At 41.5% G+C, this 18,327-nt stretch overlaps 1 protein-coding gene across 3 annotated transcripts in view; it reads right to left on the reverse strand.

Moving 5' to 3' along the window:
* Positions 1–18,327, reverse strand: part of MRTFA (myocardin related transcription factor A) — a 224,828-nt gene that overhangs the window by 50,255 nt on the left and 156,246 nt on the right. For all 3 annotated transcript variants that reach the window (XM_017870247.1, XM_017870246.1, XM_017870248.1), the window contains one exon: positions 4,245–4,310. In XM_017870247.1, the coding sequence (XP_017725736.1) occupies positions 4,245–4,251 (7 nt within the window). In that variant the 5' untranslated portion in view covers positions 4,252–4,310. The remainder of the gene's footprint in view (positions 1–4,244; positions 4,311–18,327) is intronic.

Here is an 18,327-nt window from a genome sequence, read left to right on the forward strand (position 1 = left end):
ACACAGGGTAGGGGTGAAGGAGGGTTACTCACTAGGTAGGGGTCTGGCAAAAAAAAAAAGAGCCTCATTTCTGGGAACAAGAGACCCTATCCACGTACCAACAGGTACGTAAATGAGAAGGAAATTCACACCTGAAACTACTCCCAGTCCTCAACATTCTTTCTTATCATCTAAGAATTTGTTACCTACTTCCTTCTCTAGAAAAACTGATAACAAGACTATGTCCACAGCCGAAGGTGGATCTTGGTATACGGGAAAATGCAATATCCTCATAGAAGCAGGTCATTTCCATTCCCACAGGAAAGGCAATTATTCTCACTTCACAGACACAGAGAACAACCCAAAGTATATGATTAGATATTCAGGACAATTTTAGAATCTGGGCTTCTGACAGAATGGGAGTGTTGTTTCAAACTCCATGCCCAGAATTCCAACAGGTTTTCAACAGACTGGTATCTGTTTCAGTTTGTTGGACTCTCATACACACATGCACACACTGCACTTTACAACTGGCTGTTGCCGGGCGCGGTGGCTCAAGCCTGTAATCCCAGCACTTTGGGAGGCCGAGACGGGCGGATCACGAGGTCAGGAGATCGAGACCATCCTGGCTAACATGGTGAAACCCCGTCTCTACTAAAAAATACAAAAAACTAGCCGGGCGAGGTGGTGGGCGCTTGTAGTCCCAGCTACTCGGAGGCTGAGGCAGGAGAATGGTGTAAACCCGGGAGGCGGAGCTTGCAGTGAGCAGAGATCCGGCCACTGCACTCCAACCTGGGCGACAGAGCAAGACTCCATGTCAAAAAAAAAAAAAAAAAAAAACTGGCTGTCTTCATTCATTCCTTCATTCAGTGCCGGGCACTGGGGACCGATTATATATATATGAATGATACTTTCTCAAGGAGATCATAGTCTAGTAGGAGATACAAGCATATATGCAGATAACTGCAATAACCAAAGCATCATTTGTCTTTTTTTTTTTCGGAGACAGGGTCTCGCTGTTGCTTAGGCTGGAGTGCAGTGGTGCAATCTCAGCTCACTGCAGCCTCCACCTCCCAGGTTCAAGCGATCCTCTTGCCTCAGCCTCTCGAGTAGCTGGGATTACAGGCATGCCACCATGCCCGGCTAATTTTTATATTTTTAGTAGAGACGGGGTTTCAGCATGTTAGCCAGGCTGGTCTGGAATTCCTGACCTCAGGTGATCCACCCTCCTCGGCCTCCCAAAGTGCTGAGATTATAGGTGTGAGCCACTGCACCTGGCTCATTTGTCTTAGCAACATAGAGTATTATAAGAAATGCTAAGCAAGGAGACTAACAGATAAATCCTATTAAACAATGATTTCCAGTAGCCCCTGTTATTACAGGAAAGACAGTAAAAAGAATGCAGGGCACTCATTCTGTGCAGTGCTTTTAGATCCTGAACATACTACAAGTCCTGAGAAGTAGCATTATGCTCTCAGAATTCGTGCTGTAATTACAGATAGTATCCCATGTGTCAGCACTGAATTGCTCTTTATTTTGTGTATGGGTACGTTTTGGCAGCCCAAATTTTGGCTGTTCAATGTCTTGAGGACAGGTACCATGCCTCTTCTTTAATCTTGGCAGCATCTAGGACTACTCTAGGCACAAAGTAGACACTAAATATATGATGTCCTTGGTGAAAAGGACAAGTATATGAGACATTGGGTAGGTATCTTGTTTCTCCACCATATGGACTGGGAGATTAGGAGAGTTTTGTAAAGTACAGCATTGCCCGACCTGATCACATTGCTGATGCACAGCACAAGTTACCTAATGCTTTAAGAACTGGGGGTAGAGAGTCCTTCACTGGAGGCCATAGAAGATAGCATAACGTAGGTAAATAGTCTGTCAATGAACTGCAGTAAACAAAAAGATTAATTTGGGACTTAAGCTCTCTGGGCTGATGTTTAGGATAGAAACAGACCCCAAGCCAGGCAAGGTGGCTCACACCTGTAACCCCAGCATTTTGGGAGGGTTAGGCAGGAGGACCGCTTGAGTCCAGGAGTTCAAGACCAGTCTGAGCAACATAGGCACACTCCATCTCTATAAAAAGTAAAAACAATTAGGCAGGCATGATGGATTGCACCTATAGTCCCAGGGCTATTCAGGAAGCTGAGGTGGGAAGATCTGCTTGAAAGCCAGAAAGGTGGAGGCTGCAGTGCGCCATGAGCATGCCATTGTACTTCAGCCTGGATGACAGAGCAAGACCTGGTACCCCCGCCCCCCCCACAAAAAAAATTTGTTAAAATAAAGGAATAGACTCCAGGCTCCTTATACTTGTTACAAGGTTCTTTTAGAAATGGACCCTATCACTATTGTAGTAGGTCCGTCCTGACTTGCTTAAAAGTCTTCGATGGCTTCCCATTGCACTTAAACCAAATCCAGCTGGGCATGGTGAGGCACACCAGTACTCCCTGCCACTAAGGAGCCTTGAGCAATGGCTCAAGGACTGCTTGAGCCCAGGAGTTGAGTCCAGCCTGGGCAACATAGCAAGACCCCATCTCTCAAAAATTAAAATGAAGGCCGGGCGTGGTGGCTCACGCCTGTGATCCCAGCACTTTGGGAGGCCGAGGCAGGCAGATCACAAGGCCAGGAAATCGAGACCATCCTGGCTAACACGGTAAAACCCCGTCTCTACTTAAAAAAAAAAAAAAATTAGCCAAGCCTTGTGGTGGGCGCCTGTAGTCCCAGCTACTTGGGAGGCTGAGGCAGGAGAATGGCATGAACCCGGGAGACAGAGCTTGCAGTAAGCCAAGACTGCACCACTGCACTCCAGCCTGGGCAACAGAGCAAGACTCCGTCTCAAAAAAAAAAAATTAAAATGAAAAGTCAAATCCAATTCCTCTATGTAGGTGATAATGCCCTGGTTCTGGCCCCGCCCACCTTACCCGTCTTCACTTGCCGCTTCTCTCTCTCCACCATGCCCCAGCCCCACTGGCTTACTTGATGATCTCCAAACACACCAACTTCTTGCCTGCACCAGACCCAAACCCTTGCTTTTTCTTCTGAGCCCTCTTCCTGCTTTCTGAATGGCCAGTTTCATCTGATCCTTTAGATCTCAGCTCAGACCTTTCCTCTTCAGTGAGGCCTTTCTTGAACATCTTATTCAAAGTGACCCCATCTTATTCCTTTTACTTATTAACGCACCAAATCAGTTAACTGACTTGATAGTACTTACCATGCTCTGAATTTACCAGCTGCACTTCAAAGTGATCCCTGCTCTGAAATTTCTTGTCTATTACTAGTCTTGCCCTTCTAAACATAAATCACTTGCGAGCAAGAGCCGGCTTTATCTTGCTGTATCAACTGGCATATATTAGGTACTCAAAGATTTTGAATGAATGAATGAATGAATGAATGAATGAGAGCTAGGAAAATATGGTAGCAGTCAGCCAGCAGATCATGAGTTAAAGTGAAAAACATCAGTTCTCCCACCATGAAGCTAGAAGTTGTATGACTGTTTTTTGACTTACGGCGTATCCAAGCAGTGATAACATACAAACAGAAAAGAGGGAGAGCCTATGTTCTCTGCTGATGATTCAAAAAAGAAATGTCAGAAAGATCAAAACCTCACCAGCTCCAGTTTCAACTCTGTTTATAATGCTGTTGGTATTAAAGGCAAATTTCCTTACTTCTAACAGATTGCAAGCTTTGGTTTCTTTTTTCCCCTGAGGGACGGACTTCTGCACCCACTGAGCCCAGTGCTGTGATAGCGCCATCAACGACTGTACTCAGCCATGCTCACACCCAGGCCAGCCTTAGAGTATCTCAGGATCTCACTCTGCATAAACCTGTGGTTGATTCAAAATACCAGAAAAGAGGTTTCTCTTCCTAAGAACCAGAACATGAAGGCAAAGCATATGCAAGAAGTGGTTCTTCCTCACAATACCCCAGCTCAAGATCTGCCCCCCTCCTATAAAAGGAAGTATAACAGAGTGAAAACTCTTTTAGAGGTGCAATTCCAAAGTACAGGAAAATTCAATGGCACCCTTTACACCTAATTTAAACCAGGTTTGACCCTTTAAACCCAGTTTGTTTCACTGAATTTGATCAATTAGTTAACTATTTAGTGATTGAGCTCTGAACTTGGAAAGTCATGAGAAAGAAAAGAGTGGAAAATAAAACCCATCATCCTTGTTTTATGTTAGATGCTTCCCATGGCATACTCAGTAAACACGGCCATGTCCTAAAAGCAATCTACCAAATGCTGAAAGAGAGGCACTTACGCGGCATGATCCCTTGGCTCACCAGTTCTTCCCGGGTCCGGCGCTGCTGGAGTTTCAACTGTAGCACTGCAGGGCAGCAGAAAGAGAGAAGAGATGAGGGGTCAGTTGGGTATTCCACCTCAAAAAACACATTTTTAAATGCAAAAAAAGTCTAAAAAACAGAAGGATGTAGTGTGAAAGAAGGGTCCCCTTGAAGTGCAACTGTCTGTAATTGCAGAAGTGGCCTGATACAGCAGAGTTTCCGTATTCTGCTGTGGGCGGTGAGAGGAAGTTGCGAAGGGTCTTGCAGGGCGATAACAATCCACAAAGCACCAGTCTTGCCTTTTGCTCAAAACCTCCACAACACTGACTCCTCCTCCTAAAACTAAAAAACACCTATTCCAAACTCAAATATCATAACGAGGACCATCACCCAGCAGAAAAAGCTCTCCAGAGGTTCTACGCTTAACAAATGTTTACCACCGTAAGTATAGTGAATGAAAGTACTACTCACATATATCAGGAAGTACTATTCGTAAACTTTTTCTTTTGTATCTAAAAATTATAGCCATTTCACCAAGCAATGCCTTTTTCTAGCCTACAAAATATTTTACCATTAATATGCCTCTGTTTTTCTTCTTTCTCTTCACTTACAGCCTTTTCTGTTGAGGTGAAACAATCGAGCTAGATGACTCAAAGCACATCCGGGCTAGGGGAGACTGATGGGTGTTTCTCTTATTTTCACTCTGGCAATACTGCTTAATGAAACAACTTAATAGAGAGTTTTTAAAGTTAAAAATCAACTATCGGCCAGGCGCAATGGCTCATGCCTATAATCCCAGCACTTTGGAAGGCCAAGGCGGGCAGATCACAAGGTCAGGAGTTCGAGACCAAACTGGCCAAGACGGTGAAACCCCATCTATACTAAAAATACAAAAATTAGCCAGGTGTGGTGGCACGCACCTGTAATCCCAGCTACTCAGGAGGCTGAGGCAGGAGAACTGCTTGAACCTGGGAGGCGGAGGTTGCAGTGAGCCGAGATCACGCTATTCTCTCTCACTCCAGCCTGGGCAAGAGTGAGACGTTGTCTCGGGAAAAAAAAAAAAAATCAACTATCTTTCTTTCAAAAGCCAGTTAAACCTAAAGGGTGTTACAACTACAAACTAGGCAGAATGACGATGGCACAGCTGTCATTCAGAAACTCAACGAGAAACTGCAGTGGTTGCAGTGAGCTGAGATCATACCACTTCACTCCAGCCTGGGTGACAGAGCAAGACTCCATGTCAAAAAAGAAAACAAAAAAAAGAAAATGTTCGGAGAAGGAGGGTTAGGAGGATCCCACGGGCCAAGGAAAGTCTCCTTACATAATTAAGTCTTCAAGTGTAGGGGCCTTCCAAGTCACATCTGAGAGGAACCAGAATCTACTGGGAATCATCTTAATATCTGCCTTTTCTATCCACAGAGCAGTTTTTAGGGAGGCATCCAAGAATGGCAGAACCATAACCATGCTCCTGCCTACATCTGCAAATTCAGTAGATCCAAAGCCAAACTTGTTTTCCTCCCAAAAACCCAATCCACTTCCCATCCTTCTTACTTCTTTAATAATATCACTATTTTTCCCAGTATTTTTTTTAAAGTCTAAGCCAACTTCAACTCTACCTCCTCACACTCACACTCCTCTCTTATCAATTTTACCCTGCCATGTTTTCCCATGCTGTAGTCGTAGCTCCCTGGCTGTGTCCTTGCCTGTATTGTCTCTCTCCCATTTTAAGTCATCTTAATCAAGGCTGGCCAGTTACTCTTCCTCAAGTACCAGGAGTTTTTTCCTACCTCTTTTATTCACTTCACCTGGAAATCCCTACCCTGTTCATCTGAACTTCCTGACTCACTCCACAGCATTCAGAGTTACTCTAGGCCTCCTGTGAGCTACCTTTTATGTGTTAGGAAAAAGTATAATATTTTGCCTTGTGTAATAGTAGCCCTTCAATATCTTACCTCTGCTACCAGTTTATAAGTTCCTGGAGAGAAGAGAATATGCCTTACTGATATATGTCTCTCACTGCACTTAATACATAGTAGGCATTCAATAATTATTTCTTGTACTGAACTGGATCTCAAAAGGATATTACAAACAGTCTGAGAAACTGAACCAAGAGGCTATTATTTTACAAATTAACACTGTTAAGAACAAAGCCTTGGAGAACTAAATAGATAAAAACAGCAGGAGTTACAATAATAGCTGACATTTATGATGCAAGTACTCTCTGCCAGACACTGTTTTACATTTTTATATTTTAACTTATTTAATCTTCGTAACAACCATATGAAGATACATTTTGGTGTTTTGTTTTTTTGAGACAAGGTCTCATTCTGTCACTCAGGCTGGAATGCAATGGCGCAATCTCAGCTCACCAAGGCCTTGATATCCCTGGTTCAAGGGATCCTCCCACCTCAGCCTCTGGAGCAGCTGTAACTATAGGTGTGTGCCACCACGCCCGGCTAATTTTTAAATTTTTTTTTTGTAGATACGGGGTTTCACCATGTTGCCCAGGCTGGTCTTGAACTCCTGGGCTCAAGTGATCTGTCCATCTCAGCCTCCCAAAGTGCTGAGATTACAGGTGTGAGCCACTGTGCCAGGCCAAGATAGGTATTACTAATCCTATTTTACAGAGAAGCAACGTGAGGCCCAGCAGGTTTAAGTAATACACCTAAGGTTATCCCACTAATAAGAGGTAGAACAGGATATGGAGACAGGGATTCTGATTCCAAAACCTGGGCCTTACTTTGCCTCTCTAGGATCTTCTGAAAGCCTGCTCTACTGTGATAATAGGAGTGGAGTGTGATCACCTGGGTTTATTCTCTGGTGAGACAGACAAAGGGGCTAAGTAAAATGGATGGTTCAACAGGGTCAAAGGAATTCAGGTGATCAACTTCAGTAAAACAAATTTACGCTAGGAAGTTGATTTCAGAAAAAAAATTATAACCATAGATCAGCAACAATAATTGCATTAATAAAACACAAATAATAATTGAGTGTGCTACTATGTGTCAGGCCCTGTGTTAAGTGACCGTCATGCTTTTAACTTATTTAATCCTTTAAAAAAGCCCTGTGAGGATACTACAGTTATTACCTCAATTTTACAGATGAGGAAACTAAGAATCAGATATTTAAAAGTTTGCCTTTTGTCACACAGCTCAAAGGTGCTGGAATTGGGATTCATACCCACATTTCCGTGACTCTAGAGTAGAGGCACCTGATCATATGCAATGTGCCTCTGTCAGAAAGAAAAGAGAGCCAAGCAGGATAAAATGTAAGAGGCATAAAAGGGCAAATAATTGTCATCTTTTAGAGTGTTTCTAAAGCCCAGTGTAAAATGGGCTATTAGAAAATGATTAAATGTAACAAATTAATTTTATTTCACAGAATAAGGGAACAATGCAATTCAGTAAGTCTGAATACTTCAAAGAAACAATAACTAACATAAGCAATGGCTATTATCCAAGAATAATTTTGAAATATTAACCACTAGCCTTCTTAAGTAATAGGGCCATAGGGATATTATATAAACTTCTTGATTGAAAAACTTCTTGCTTCATGAATGCAAAAATTTAAATTTATTAAAGCTAACACATTTAATAAATTTATGATTCAAGTTTTCTGTGGAGACTACAGTAAAGGCATATTCAACTTAAATATACATACTCATATATACACATGTGTATATATTATGCATGTATATACATTTAAACACACATATACAGCTCTAGTACAAAGAGGAAAGCTTATATAAAAAACCTTTTCCACCTCTAAAACTAAATGAAATTAAAGTTCAGTTATCTGAAAATTCCATCTTGTCCTTCCTAGGAGTTAACTTTGAACTCTGTGTTTATCTGACATCTGACAAAAGTTCCCCACTCAAATAACAGACTTATCTTGGGTACTGCAATAACCTGATTTAGATATGTGTTGTTTTATGCACTGCATAACCTTCAATGGTTACAAAGAAGGGGAAAAAAGACTGAAGCAGTAAACTCAGAATTATGGCCGTCAACCTATAATTCATTTTGTTTTATAATTTATCTGCTTTATGTTTATCTGTGTAAACTTAAAATGATCCATCGTCGGAGACTTTCACCTACAAAGAAATAGCTGTTTATATGAAGTTTCTGTTTCCTTGGTCTATTAATTCCTCTTAATTCTAAGCATTATAAATAAATAAAATGACTTTACATTTCCAGACCTTAGGATTATTCATTTTAGAAGCAATTATTTAATAACCCCCTTTCAGTAAATACTGCAGAGCCATATGTTCTGTGTTCACTGCCAAAGTTACTAAAATCAGGAATAAATTTCAGAGGCCATAAATTTAATGCACATCCACCCTCAACAAGAAATATCTGAAACAAATGATGATTTTCACAGACCGTACAAGCCTATGGAGATTTAGGAGAGTAGGAATTTTGACATCTCTCTATGTCATTGTACATCACTACTTAGATCTGCTCATCATTCCCCAAGCCAGTAAACACTAAACAAAAATATTTATTTGTATACAAGCATAAGTCTTCAATCCTTTAGTGTTACTGATTTCCACAAATCTAATATATCATGTTTCTAAATGAGTCTGTGTAAACAACCTATATATAGATGAATGGATGTCTTCAGAGCTGATGGGTGGTGAATCAACTGAGTTGCCTGCTAAAAAGAATGGAATAAAAAGAAAAGAAACACAACCATAAAATGAAAAACCCTAGGTTCTCCACTCTCCATGGAAATAATCAAGTTTTTTACCTGCCTCAAACAAAGGCATCAATTGCTATTTGAATAGCTACTTTAGGGGTGAAGGAAATCCAAGGAGTGACCTTAACATATCTCTGCCGTGTAAGACCATGGAAGCATGTTGATAGGATTCAAGGGGTAATACCCAAGAAATGAACACATCAAACAGTTGGGTCAATCAGGACTGGAATAAGAAAGGAATAAGAAGTGGGGTTCTCATGCCCAGCTCTTCCACTGGTCATTTGTCCCGGTTTTCACTGGAAAGGAAACATGCAGTTGGTAGCTGTTCCTACCTTATACATGTATTGATTCCACCAAGGCTTCTACAATCAGAAGATAACATATACATTACGAGATCATAGAAAAGAATAGGAAGGTGGGGTTAGTATGAGAAGGACAGGACAGCAAAAAAACAAGACCCCTCCCTCCACATTAAGTCTTCTCAAGGAAGATTCTCATACTGTAGGGACATTTCATTAACTGGGCCGTAACTCAGGAATACTGACAAGTCCTTTTCTCATGAAACTTCTAATCAAATGGCAATAAACTTGGCCACCGCTTTTCAGAATGTTTATGTTAGAAAAGGCTCCAAAACAAACTTGTTGATGAGTAAGGGAAATGCTCCTGGACTAGAAATTATAAGCCAGCCAAAACAGTGCTGCATTTGAAAATTAATGAGATTTATATGCTTGAGGAGAGCAAAAGCAGACAAGCCTTCTCAAAAATCTTTTCTCTTACCCCACTCAGATATTTGGCTTCCAACTCTGGAGGCTGTCATACTTCAGGGGGAAATTGCTACCCAGAAACAATCGACTGAAAGACTGCTCTGGTTGGAGCCAAGTTTGAAAGCATCAGTTTTCATGAGAATTAACAATGACCTTCACACTAAAAATATTAAAATAGCCCCAACATATTAGAAACTAAATTAATAGATGTCATTTCTGGCATTTGTAAGGTACAACTAATACTAGAGCATTTCTACATTTTAATAAATTGCACGGTGCTTATTTAACTAATTTTGAATAAGGAGTATTTGAGTTTATCTCCTCTAAAAATCACAATCTACCTCACTCTCAACAATAGAACAACTAGGTAGAAATTAGTAAGGATATTGAAACAGTTCAAATGTATGCCTCCTCCAAACCTCATGCTGAGATATGATCCCCAGTGTTGGAGGCAGGGCCTAGTAGGAGGAGTCTGGGTCACGGCAGCAGATCCGCTGGGAGTGGCCTGGTGCCCTCCCTGGAAGTAATGAGTTCTCACTCTTTTAGTTCATGTGCATGCATGAAACTTGTTTAAAAGAGCATGGCCGGGCGTGGTGGCTCATGCCTGTAATCCCAGCACTTTGGGAGGCCGAGACGGGCGGATCACGAGGTCAGGAGATCGAGACCATCCTGGCTAACACAGTGAAACCCCGTCTCTACTAAAAAATACAAAAAACTAGCCGGGCGAGATGGCGGGCGCCTGTAGTCCCAGCTACTTGGGAGGCTGAGGCAGGAGAATGGCGTAAACCCGGGAGGCAGAGCTTGCAGTGAGCGGAGATCCGGCCACTGCACTCCAGCCTGGGCGACAGAGCGAGACTCCGTCTCCAAAAAAAAAAAATAAATAAATAAATAAAAAATAAAAGAGCATGGCATCTCTCTAGCTCCCTCTCTCGCCATGTGACACTCCTGCTCCCCCTTTGCCTTCCATCATGAGTAAAAGCTTCCTGAGGCCTCTCTAGAAGCTGAGCAGCTGCTGGTGCCATGCTTGTACAGCCTGCAAAACCATGAGCCAAATAAACCTCTTTTCTTTATAAATTAACCAGCCTCAAGTATCCCTTTGTAGCAACCCAAAACAGACTAATACAGATACATAGGACTTGAACTATACAATCAACCAAATAGAATTAACAAACATATAGAACACTCCATCTAACAATGGCAGAATATACACTTTTTTCAAACACACATGGAACACTCCCCAGGTCAGAACATATACCAAACAATAAAACAAGTTTCAGTCCATTTTAAAGGATTAAAATCATTCTTTGACCACAATGGAATTAAACTAGAAATCAAAAACAGGCCAGGTATGGTGGCTCACACCTACAACCCCAGGACTTTGGGAGGCTGAAACAGGAAAATCACTTGAGGTCAGGAGTCAGAGACCAACATGGTAGGAAAAATAGCAAGACCCCCATCTCTATAAATATTATGTATATAAAGAATATATGGCTGGGCATGGTGGCTCACGCCTGTAATCCCAGCACTTTGGGAGACCAAGACAGGTGGATCACCTGAGGTCAGGAGTTCAAGAACAGCCTGGACAACATGGTAAAACCCCATCCCCACTAAAAATACACAAATTAGCAGAGCATGGTAGTGGGTGCCTATAATCCCAGCTACTCAGGAGGCTGAGGCAGGAGAATCCCTTGAACCCAGGAGGTGGAGGTTGCAGTGAGCCAAGATTGTGCTACTGCATTCCAGCCTGGGTGACACAGCAAGACTCCATCTCAAAAAAATATATATATATATATCTATACACACACACACACACACACACACACATATATATACACACACAACACATATATATGTGTATGTGTATATATATAGAGAGAAAGAAAAATAATAAACAGCAGAAAAAAATTTGGGAAATTCATAACCAATGGGTCAAAAGAGAATGACAGAAATTAGAAAGTACTTTGAACTAAACAATTTATCAAAATTTCTGGAATATAGCCAAACAGTGCTTAGAAGGAAATTCATAGGTTTATATTAGAAAATTCACAGCCTACACTGGAAAAGCAGAAAGATCTGGAATACATGCCATAAGCCTTTACCTTAAGAAACTAGATGAATATAAAATTCAGTTAATTTTAAAAGGAAACTAGAAAAAGCACAAACTAAACCATGGTAAGTAGAAGAAAGGAAATTAAAGTGGTAAGCAATGATATAGAAAACAGAAAAATAGTCCAGGTGCAGTAGCTCACGCCTGTAATCTCAGCACTTTGGGATGCCAAGGTGGGCAGATCACCTGAGGTCAGGAGTTTGAGAACAGCCTGGCCAATATGGTGAAACCCCGTCTCTACTAAAAATACAAAAATTAGACGGGTGTGGCAGCAGGCGCCTGTAGTCCTAGCTACTTGGGAGGCTGAGGCAGGAGAATCACTTGAACCCAGGAGGCGGAGGCTGCAGTGAGCTGAGATCGTGCCACTGCACTCCAGCCTGGGCGAAAGAGCGCGACTCCGTCTCAAAAACAAAAAACAATAAACAAACAACAAAAAACAGAAAAACAACAGAGAAAATCAATAGGCATAAAAGTCTGTTGTTTGAAAAGAACAACAAAATTGATAAATCTTTACCTAACTACCAAGAAAAAAACAGAAAATACATACAAAAATCAGAAACACAAAAGGAGGCCAGGTGTGGTAGCTCATGCCTGTGATCCCAGCACTTTGGGAAGCAAAGGCAGGTGGATCACCTGAGGTCAGGAGTTCAAGACCAGCCTGGCCAACATGACAAAGCCCCATTTCTATTAAAAAAAAAAAAAAAACAAGAATTAGCCAGATGTGGTGGCCCAAGCCTGTAATCCCAGCTACTTGGGAGGCTGAGGCAGGAGAATCACTTGAACCTGGGAGGTGGAAGTTGCAGTGAGCTGAGATCATGCCACTGTACTCCAGCATGAGCGACAGAGCAAGACTCCATCTCAAAAAAAGAAAAAGAAAAAGAAATGCAATGGTCAAATTCCTAGGAAGGCATAAATTACTGAAACCGACTCAAGAAAGAAATAGAACATCCGAATAGATGTGTAACAAGTAAAGAGATTGAAATAGTAATCTTCCCACAAAGAAATGCCCAGGTCCAGAAGGCTTCGCTGATATATTTCTCCAAATACTTAAGAATTAATACTGGCTGGGCATGGTGGCTCATGCTTGTAATCCCAGCACTTTGGGAGGCCCAAGTAGGTGGACTGCTTGAGCTCAGGAGTTTGAGACTAGCCCGGGCAACATGGCGAAACTGTCTCTACAAAAATGAGCCAGGCATGGCGGCAAGTGCCTGTTGTCCAAACTACTCAGGAGGCTGGGACAGGAAGATTGCCTGAACCTGGGAGGTCGAGGCTGTAGTGAGCTGAGACCACATCACTGCACTCCAGCCTGGGTGCCAGAGCAAAACCCTGTCTCAAAAAAATAAATTAAAAAATAAAAATAATTAATACCAAACATTCACAAACACTTCCCCAACTCATTTTATGAAGCTAGTATTATTCTCTGATTCCAAAGCCAGAGAAAGACATCAAAACAAAACTACAGATGAATATGCCTTATTAATACAGACACAAAATTCCTCAACAAAATACTAGGAAATGAAGCCGGACTGGAACCAAATACTCTGTATCCTTATCCTTGTAATCCTTCTCTCATTCCAGTGATTCTCAACCCTTACCCTTCACAATGAAATCATCTGGGAAGGTTTTTAATTGGTCTGGAATGGGGCCTAGACCTCATCTCTTTAAGAAGCTTAGCAGATAATTCTAATGCAATGCCATGTCAAGAGCTACCCTATGTAATACTACTTTGGCCTAATTTAAGCTTACTTCATATGGAGAAATTAAATATGCTCCACCCATGTTTGTGATGCCAATGATAGATCATGGCAAGTAAATAATGCAAAGCAGGTTTAATCCACCTAATAACCAGTAAGTAGCCTTTCCTCTGATACTGTTTTAAGGCACATCATCTTTTGCTGTGTTTTGAACAACCATTCAGTTTTTAAGTTAAAAATTTTTGACAATAAACATATTATTATTTCCACGATCATTTTAATATTTTCACATTGAAAACTTAAGAATAACAAATAATTTTTCTTTTTTTTCTCAAATTCCTTTTCACCAAACAAATAATTTAATAAATAATCATATGTGAACACTTCTAGGAGGTGTCAAGTCCCATCTCACGAAGTTTAGCATTAAACTCAGACATCTAGAGAACAGGATACAGACCAGAGATATCCACTGTCACAAATTATCAACACTTTTCCCAGCTTCCATGGTGTCCTGGCATCTTAGCTACGGGCCTCCTAGGACCTGCAGGACAAGGGCAACAGAGACCACAACAAATTCACACGTAGCTTACTGGAGCAGAGGACAAAAGCAGTGAAAATGGACCCCAAGCTCTGGCTAGTTAAAAATTATTATTTGTTCAAAAGTTTACAACAGGAGAGAAATTTCATTTTCCAACACACTTCTTCCATAAAATGTATTTGTAGACTACCACTAAAGGTTTGTCAAGGGGAAGAGAATGGCTAAAGAACAACCCAATAAAGAGATAAAATCTGGTATCTCTAGATGTGCTTCTGTGAGTTTTCTATCTAAATTAAATGCATGTGATATGACGCTGTGTATCTTCTAAGTTCTCGTTTATATACAGTATAGTACATTTACTAATAAATATAAACTGGTTTTTTTTGTTGTTGTTGTTTTGTTTTTTTTTTTTTGAGACAGGTTCTCACTCTGTTATCCAGGCTAAAGTGCAGTGGTATGATCATGGCTCACCACAGCCTTGACCCACCAGGCTCAAACAATCCTCCCACCTCAGCCTCCAGAGTAGCTGGGATTATAGACTTGTACTACCACACCCAGCTAATTTTTAAATTTTTTATTTGTAGAGACAAGGTCTCACTGTTGCCCAGACTGGTCTCGAATTCCTGGGCTCAAGCAATCCTCCCACCTCAGCCTCCCAAAGTGCTGGGATTACAGGTGTGAGCCACTGAACCCAGCCAATATTAACTGTGAAAAGTAGTTTCGGATAGTATTTCCTTACTCTAAGTTCATAGCCTCCTATAAATTCCTAAAGCCTGACCTGCTAATAATTGGTATATTTTTTCTCTAATTTTCAGGCACCAGTTCCAGAAAAAATAAGCAAATGCAACTTAATTCAGCATCAGACACCAATACTTCTAGCTTCAAACTGGGGAATGTTTTCTACCAGGAAGGTCAGAGAAGGAACAGGTTGGGTGCTAGCCTTAGGTGAAGTTCAGCATGCAGATAATTAGAATACTCATCTTTGCAACAGTGAATCATACCTATTTTATTGGTGTATTTTACATTCTATTTATTCTATATGCCTCAAAAATCATTTAGTGACATCCAAATTGTAAAACCACATGGCCTATCAATTAGAACCGAAGGCTGTTCTGAACACTCACCAGCTTCGTTGCTAGAATGCATGATTAAAAGCAGGTGAAGGGTGTCTCCAGAAGCAGGTGCTACTCAAGTTCTGCTACCTGGGTTACTTTCCAGCATCACCACCAATATAAGGATTGGGAATCAGGGTGTGGAGAGAGATCTTCTCTATTCACTCACCTAACAAATATTTACTAAACAACTATAGGTTGGCGCAAAACTAATTGATGTTTTTTGTCATTTCTTTTAATGGCAAAAGCTGCAATTACTTTTGCACCAACATAATACTATTTTGTTAGGTCCTGTGCTAGGTACTAGATACAAAAAATCAGCCAGGCATGGTGGCGGGCACCTTTAGTCCCAGCTACTTGGGAGGCTGAGGCAGGAGAATAGTGTGAACCCGGGAGGCGGAGCTTGCAGTGAGCTGAGATCGCGCCACTGCACTCCAGCCCGGGCAGAGCGAGACTCCGTCTCAGGAAAAAACAACGGGGGGTTCTTGAAAGTATTTTATGTTCACGATCAGTTGGTATTAAAGTTTCAAGCTATTTCCTGATAACATTCCCCAAAAGTAATACTCCTCTGGGCCCCTACTTATTGAATGTGCCCATAAGTCTGTCTTGATACAGCCTAAAAGATATGAAAGAGAAGAGGAATGTCTCTGTGTTCCCTAACTTGGTTTCATTACCTCTCTTGCTTTCTGGTTCTTGAGCCCTACCCTGTCCTACAGCATCCAATGGAATTATTTCCTCTCCTGCTTCTTAACATATAATGTTCTTAAGCTTTCTAAACATTGTTTCTTTTCTTTTTTGGTTTTTGAAATAGGATCTTGCTCTGTCACCCAGGCTGGAGAGCAGTGGTGCAATCTTGGCTCACTACAGCCTCGACTTCCCGAGCTCAAGTGATTGATCCTCATGCCTCAGCTTCTCGAGTAGCTGGGACCACAGGCACGCACCACCACACCTGGCTAATTTTTTGTACAAACAGGGTTTCACCTGTTGCCCAGGCTAGTCTTGAACTCCTAGGCTCAAATGATCCACCCACCCCGGCCTCCCAAAGTGCTGGGAGTACAAATGTGAGTCACCGCGCCCAGCCTAAACAGTAAGTTTCTTTTGTCCTTTTCGTGATAATTTTCTTCCTTCAACTTGTGAAACCAGCCTGAATGGGTAAGCATAGTGTACATTGCACCAAAAACATATCTGTGGCTTGTTTTTTTTTTGTTGTTGTTGTTTTTTTGTTTGTTTGTTTGAGACGGAGTCCTGCTCTGTCACCCAGGCTGGAGTGCGGTGGAGAGATCTCCGCTCACTGCAAGCTCCGCATCCCGGGTTCACACCATTCTCCTGCCTCAGCCTCCTGGGTAGCTGGGACTACAGGCGCCTGCCACCACGCCCGGCTAATTTTTTGTATTTTTAGTAGAGATGGGGTTTCACTGTGTTAGCCAGGATGGTCTTGATCTCCTGACCTTGTGATCCGCCTGCCTCAGCCTTCCAAAGTGCTGGAATTACAGGAGTGAGCCTCCGCGCCTGCTGGCTTGTTTTTAATATAAACAAAAGCATTGCAAAGGCCCAATGTGTTTTTTAATTAGCCCTATCCTTAACCAGAAAGGGTTTACTGTCAACTCAACTGACTTCTGGGTAAAGGGTTACACAGCACTGAATGTGGGGTTGGTTTTATAAGTATTTTATAAGTTCCAAATAAATGCAATACACCTCCAGAAATGACCTCTGGCCAGTTGCAGTGGCTCATGCCTGTAATCCCAGCACTTTGGGAGGCCAAGGCAGGCGGATCATTTGAGGTCAGGAGGTCGAGGTCAGCCTGGCCAACATGGTGAAACCGTGCCTCTACTAAAAATACAAAAAAATAGCTGGGCATGGTGGCGGGCACTTGTAATCCCAGCTACTCAGGAGGTTGAGGCAGGAGAATAGCTTGAACTCAGGAGGCAGAGGTTGCAGTGAGCCGAGATCATGCCACTGCCCTCCAACCTGGGCAACAGAGTGAGACTCGGTCTTGGAAAAAAAAAAACCAGAAATAACCTCTAAGGGGCGACCAAAGGACATCAGAGAAAGAATCAGAACACAGAGGTCCCAATGCTATCTCTGTTGCTACCTAATCAAGTAACTATCTCTTTTTTTCTCAATTTTATCACTGTAATAATACCATTTTGAAAACTAATCCATATAACCCTTTGAAACTTAAAAGACCACAATGTACATGAAAAGTGATTTGTAAAATTATAATACAGATTACAAATGTTTCATTAGAGGCTTTTACATCAGATTTCCTCTAGGGCAAAGTAAGAACTGCAAGTAATCTGGTACCACACCTCCAATAAGATAATTTATTCTGCAAGGTAAAATGATCTTATATCAAACCACCCTTATTTAAATCACATCCCAAGTTGTTCTTGGTGGGGGTCGGGGGTGGGTAATGCAGAGAGATCAAAGGAAGGGTAAAGGAAAGGGGAAGGAGAGGAGGGAAAGGAAAGAAAAAGGAAAGGGGAAAAAAAGGAAAGGGGAAAAAAAAGGAAAGGGAACTATTTTTCTTTGGAAGGCAGTTTAGGAACATGTAGCCAGTGAAGCAGTCTCTGGTAATGATAAAGAGCAAGCTTCAGAGACAGGCAGAAGAATCAGTACTCATTCATTATTAAAATCAAATATACAGTTGAGTATTCAAAAAGCATGCTCCTGAAATTCTAAGCTATCAATACCAAAGTAGTTGTTAAAGGATCCAGAAAGGTCCATTTATCTTTTGCCAGAGAAAGGAGCTGCTGAAATTCTTGAGATTCAGATCCAAAGAGATTAAGACAAAAAGGAGGAAGTGGAGGTGAAGAAAGGAAATTCTCCTTGAGATTCTATTGACCAACCATCTACAAATCTTATGATTAAATGCAATGTGGTATCCTAGATTGGATCTGGGAACTGAAAAACGACGTTAGTGAGAAAACGAATGAAATCCAAATGAAGTCTGGAGTTTACTTAATAGTAATGTACTAATGTTCATCTCTCAGTTTTGACAAATGTACCACAGTTACGTAAGGCTAACACTAGGGGCAACTGGATCAAGGATACACAGGAACTCTCCGTACTATCTGTGTAACTTTCTTGTAAGTGTAAAATCATTCCAAATAAAGTTTATTTTAAAAACCCATGGAGGGCCTTTTCC

This window comes from Rhinopithecus bieti, unplaced genomic scaffold, assembly GCF_001698545.2.
Source record: "Rhinopithecus bieti isolate Rb0 unplaced genomic scaffold, ASM169854v2 scaffold_4967, whole genome shotgun sequence".
NCBI classification, from domain to species: domain Eukaryota; kingdom Metazoa; phylum Chordata; class Mammalia; order Primates; family Cercopithecidae; genus Rhinopithecus; species Rhinopithecus bieti.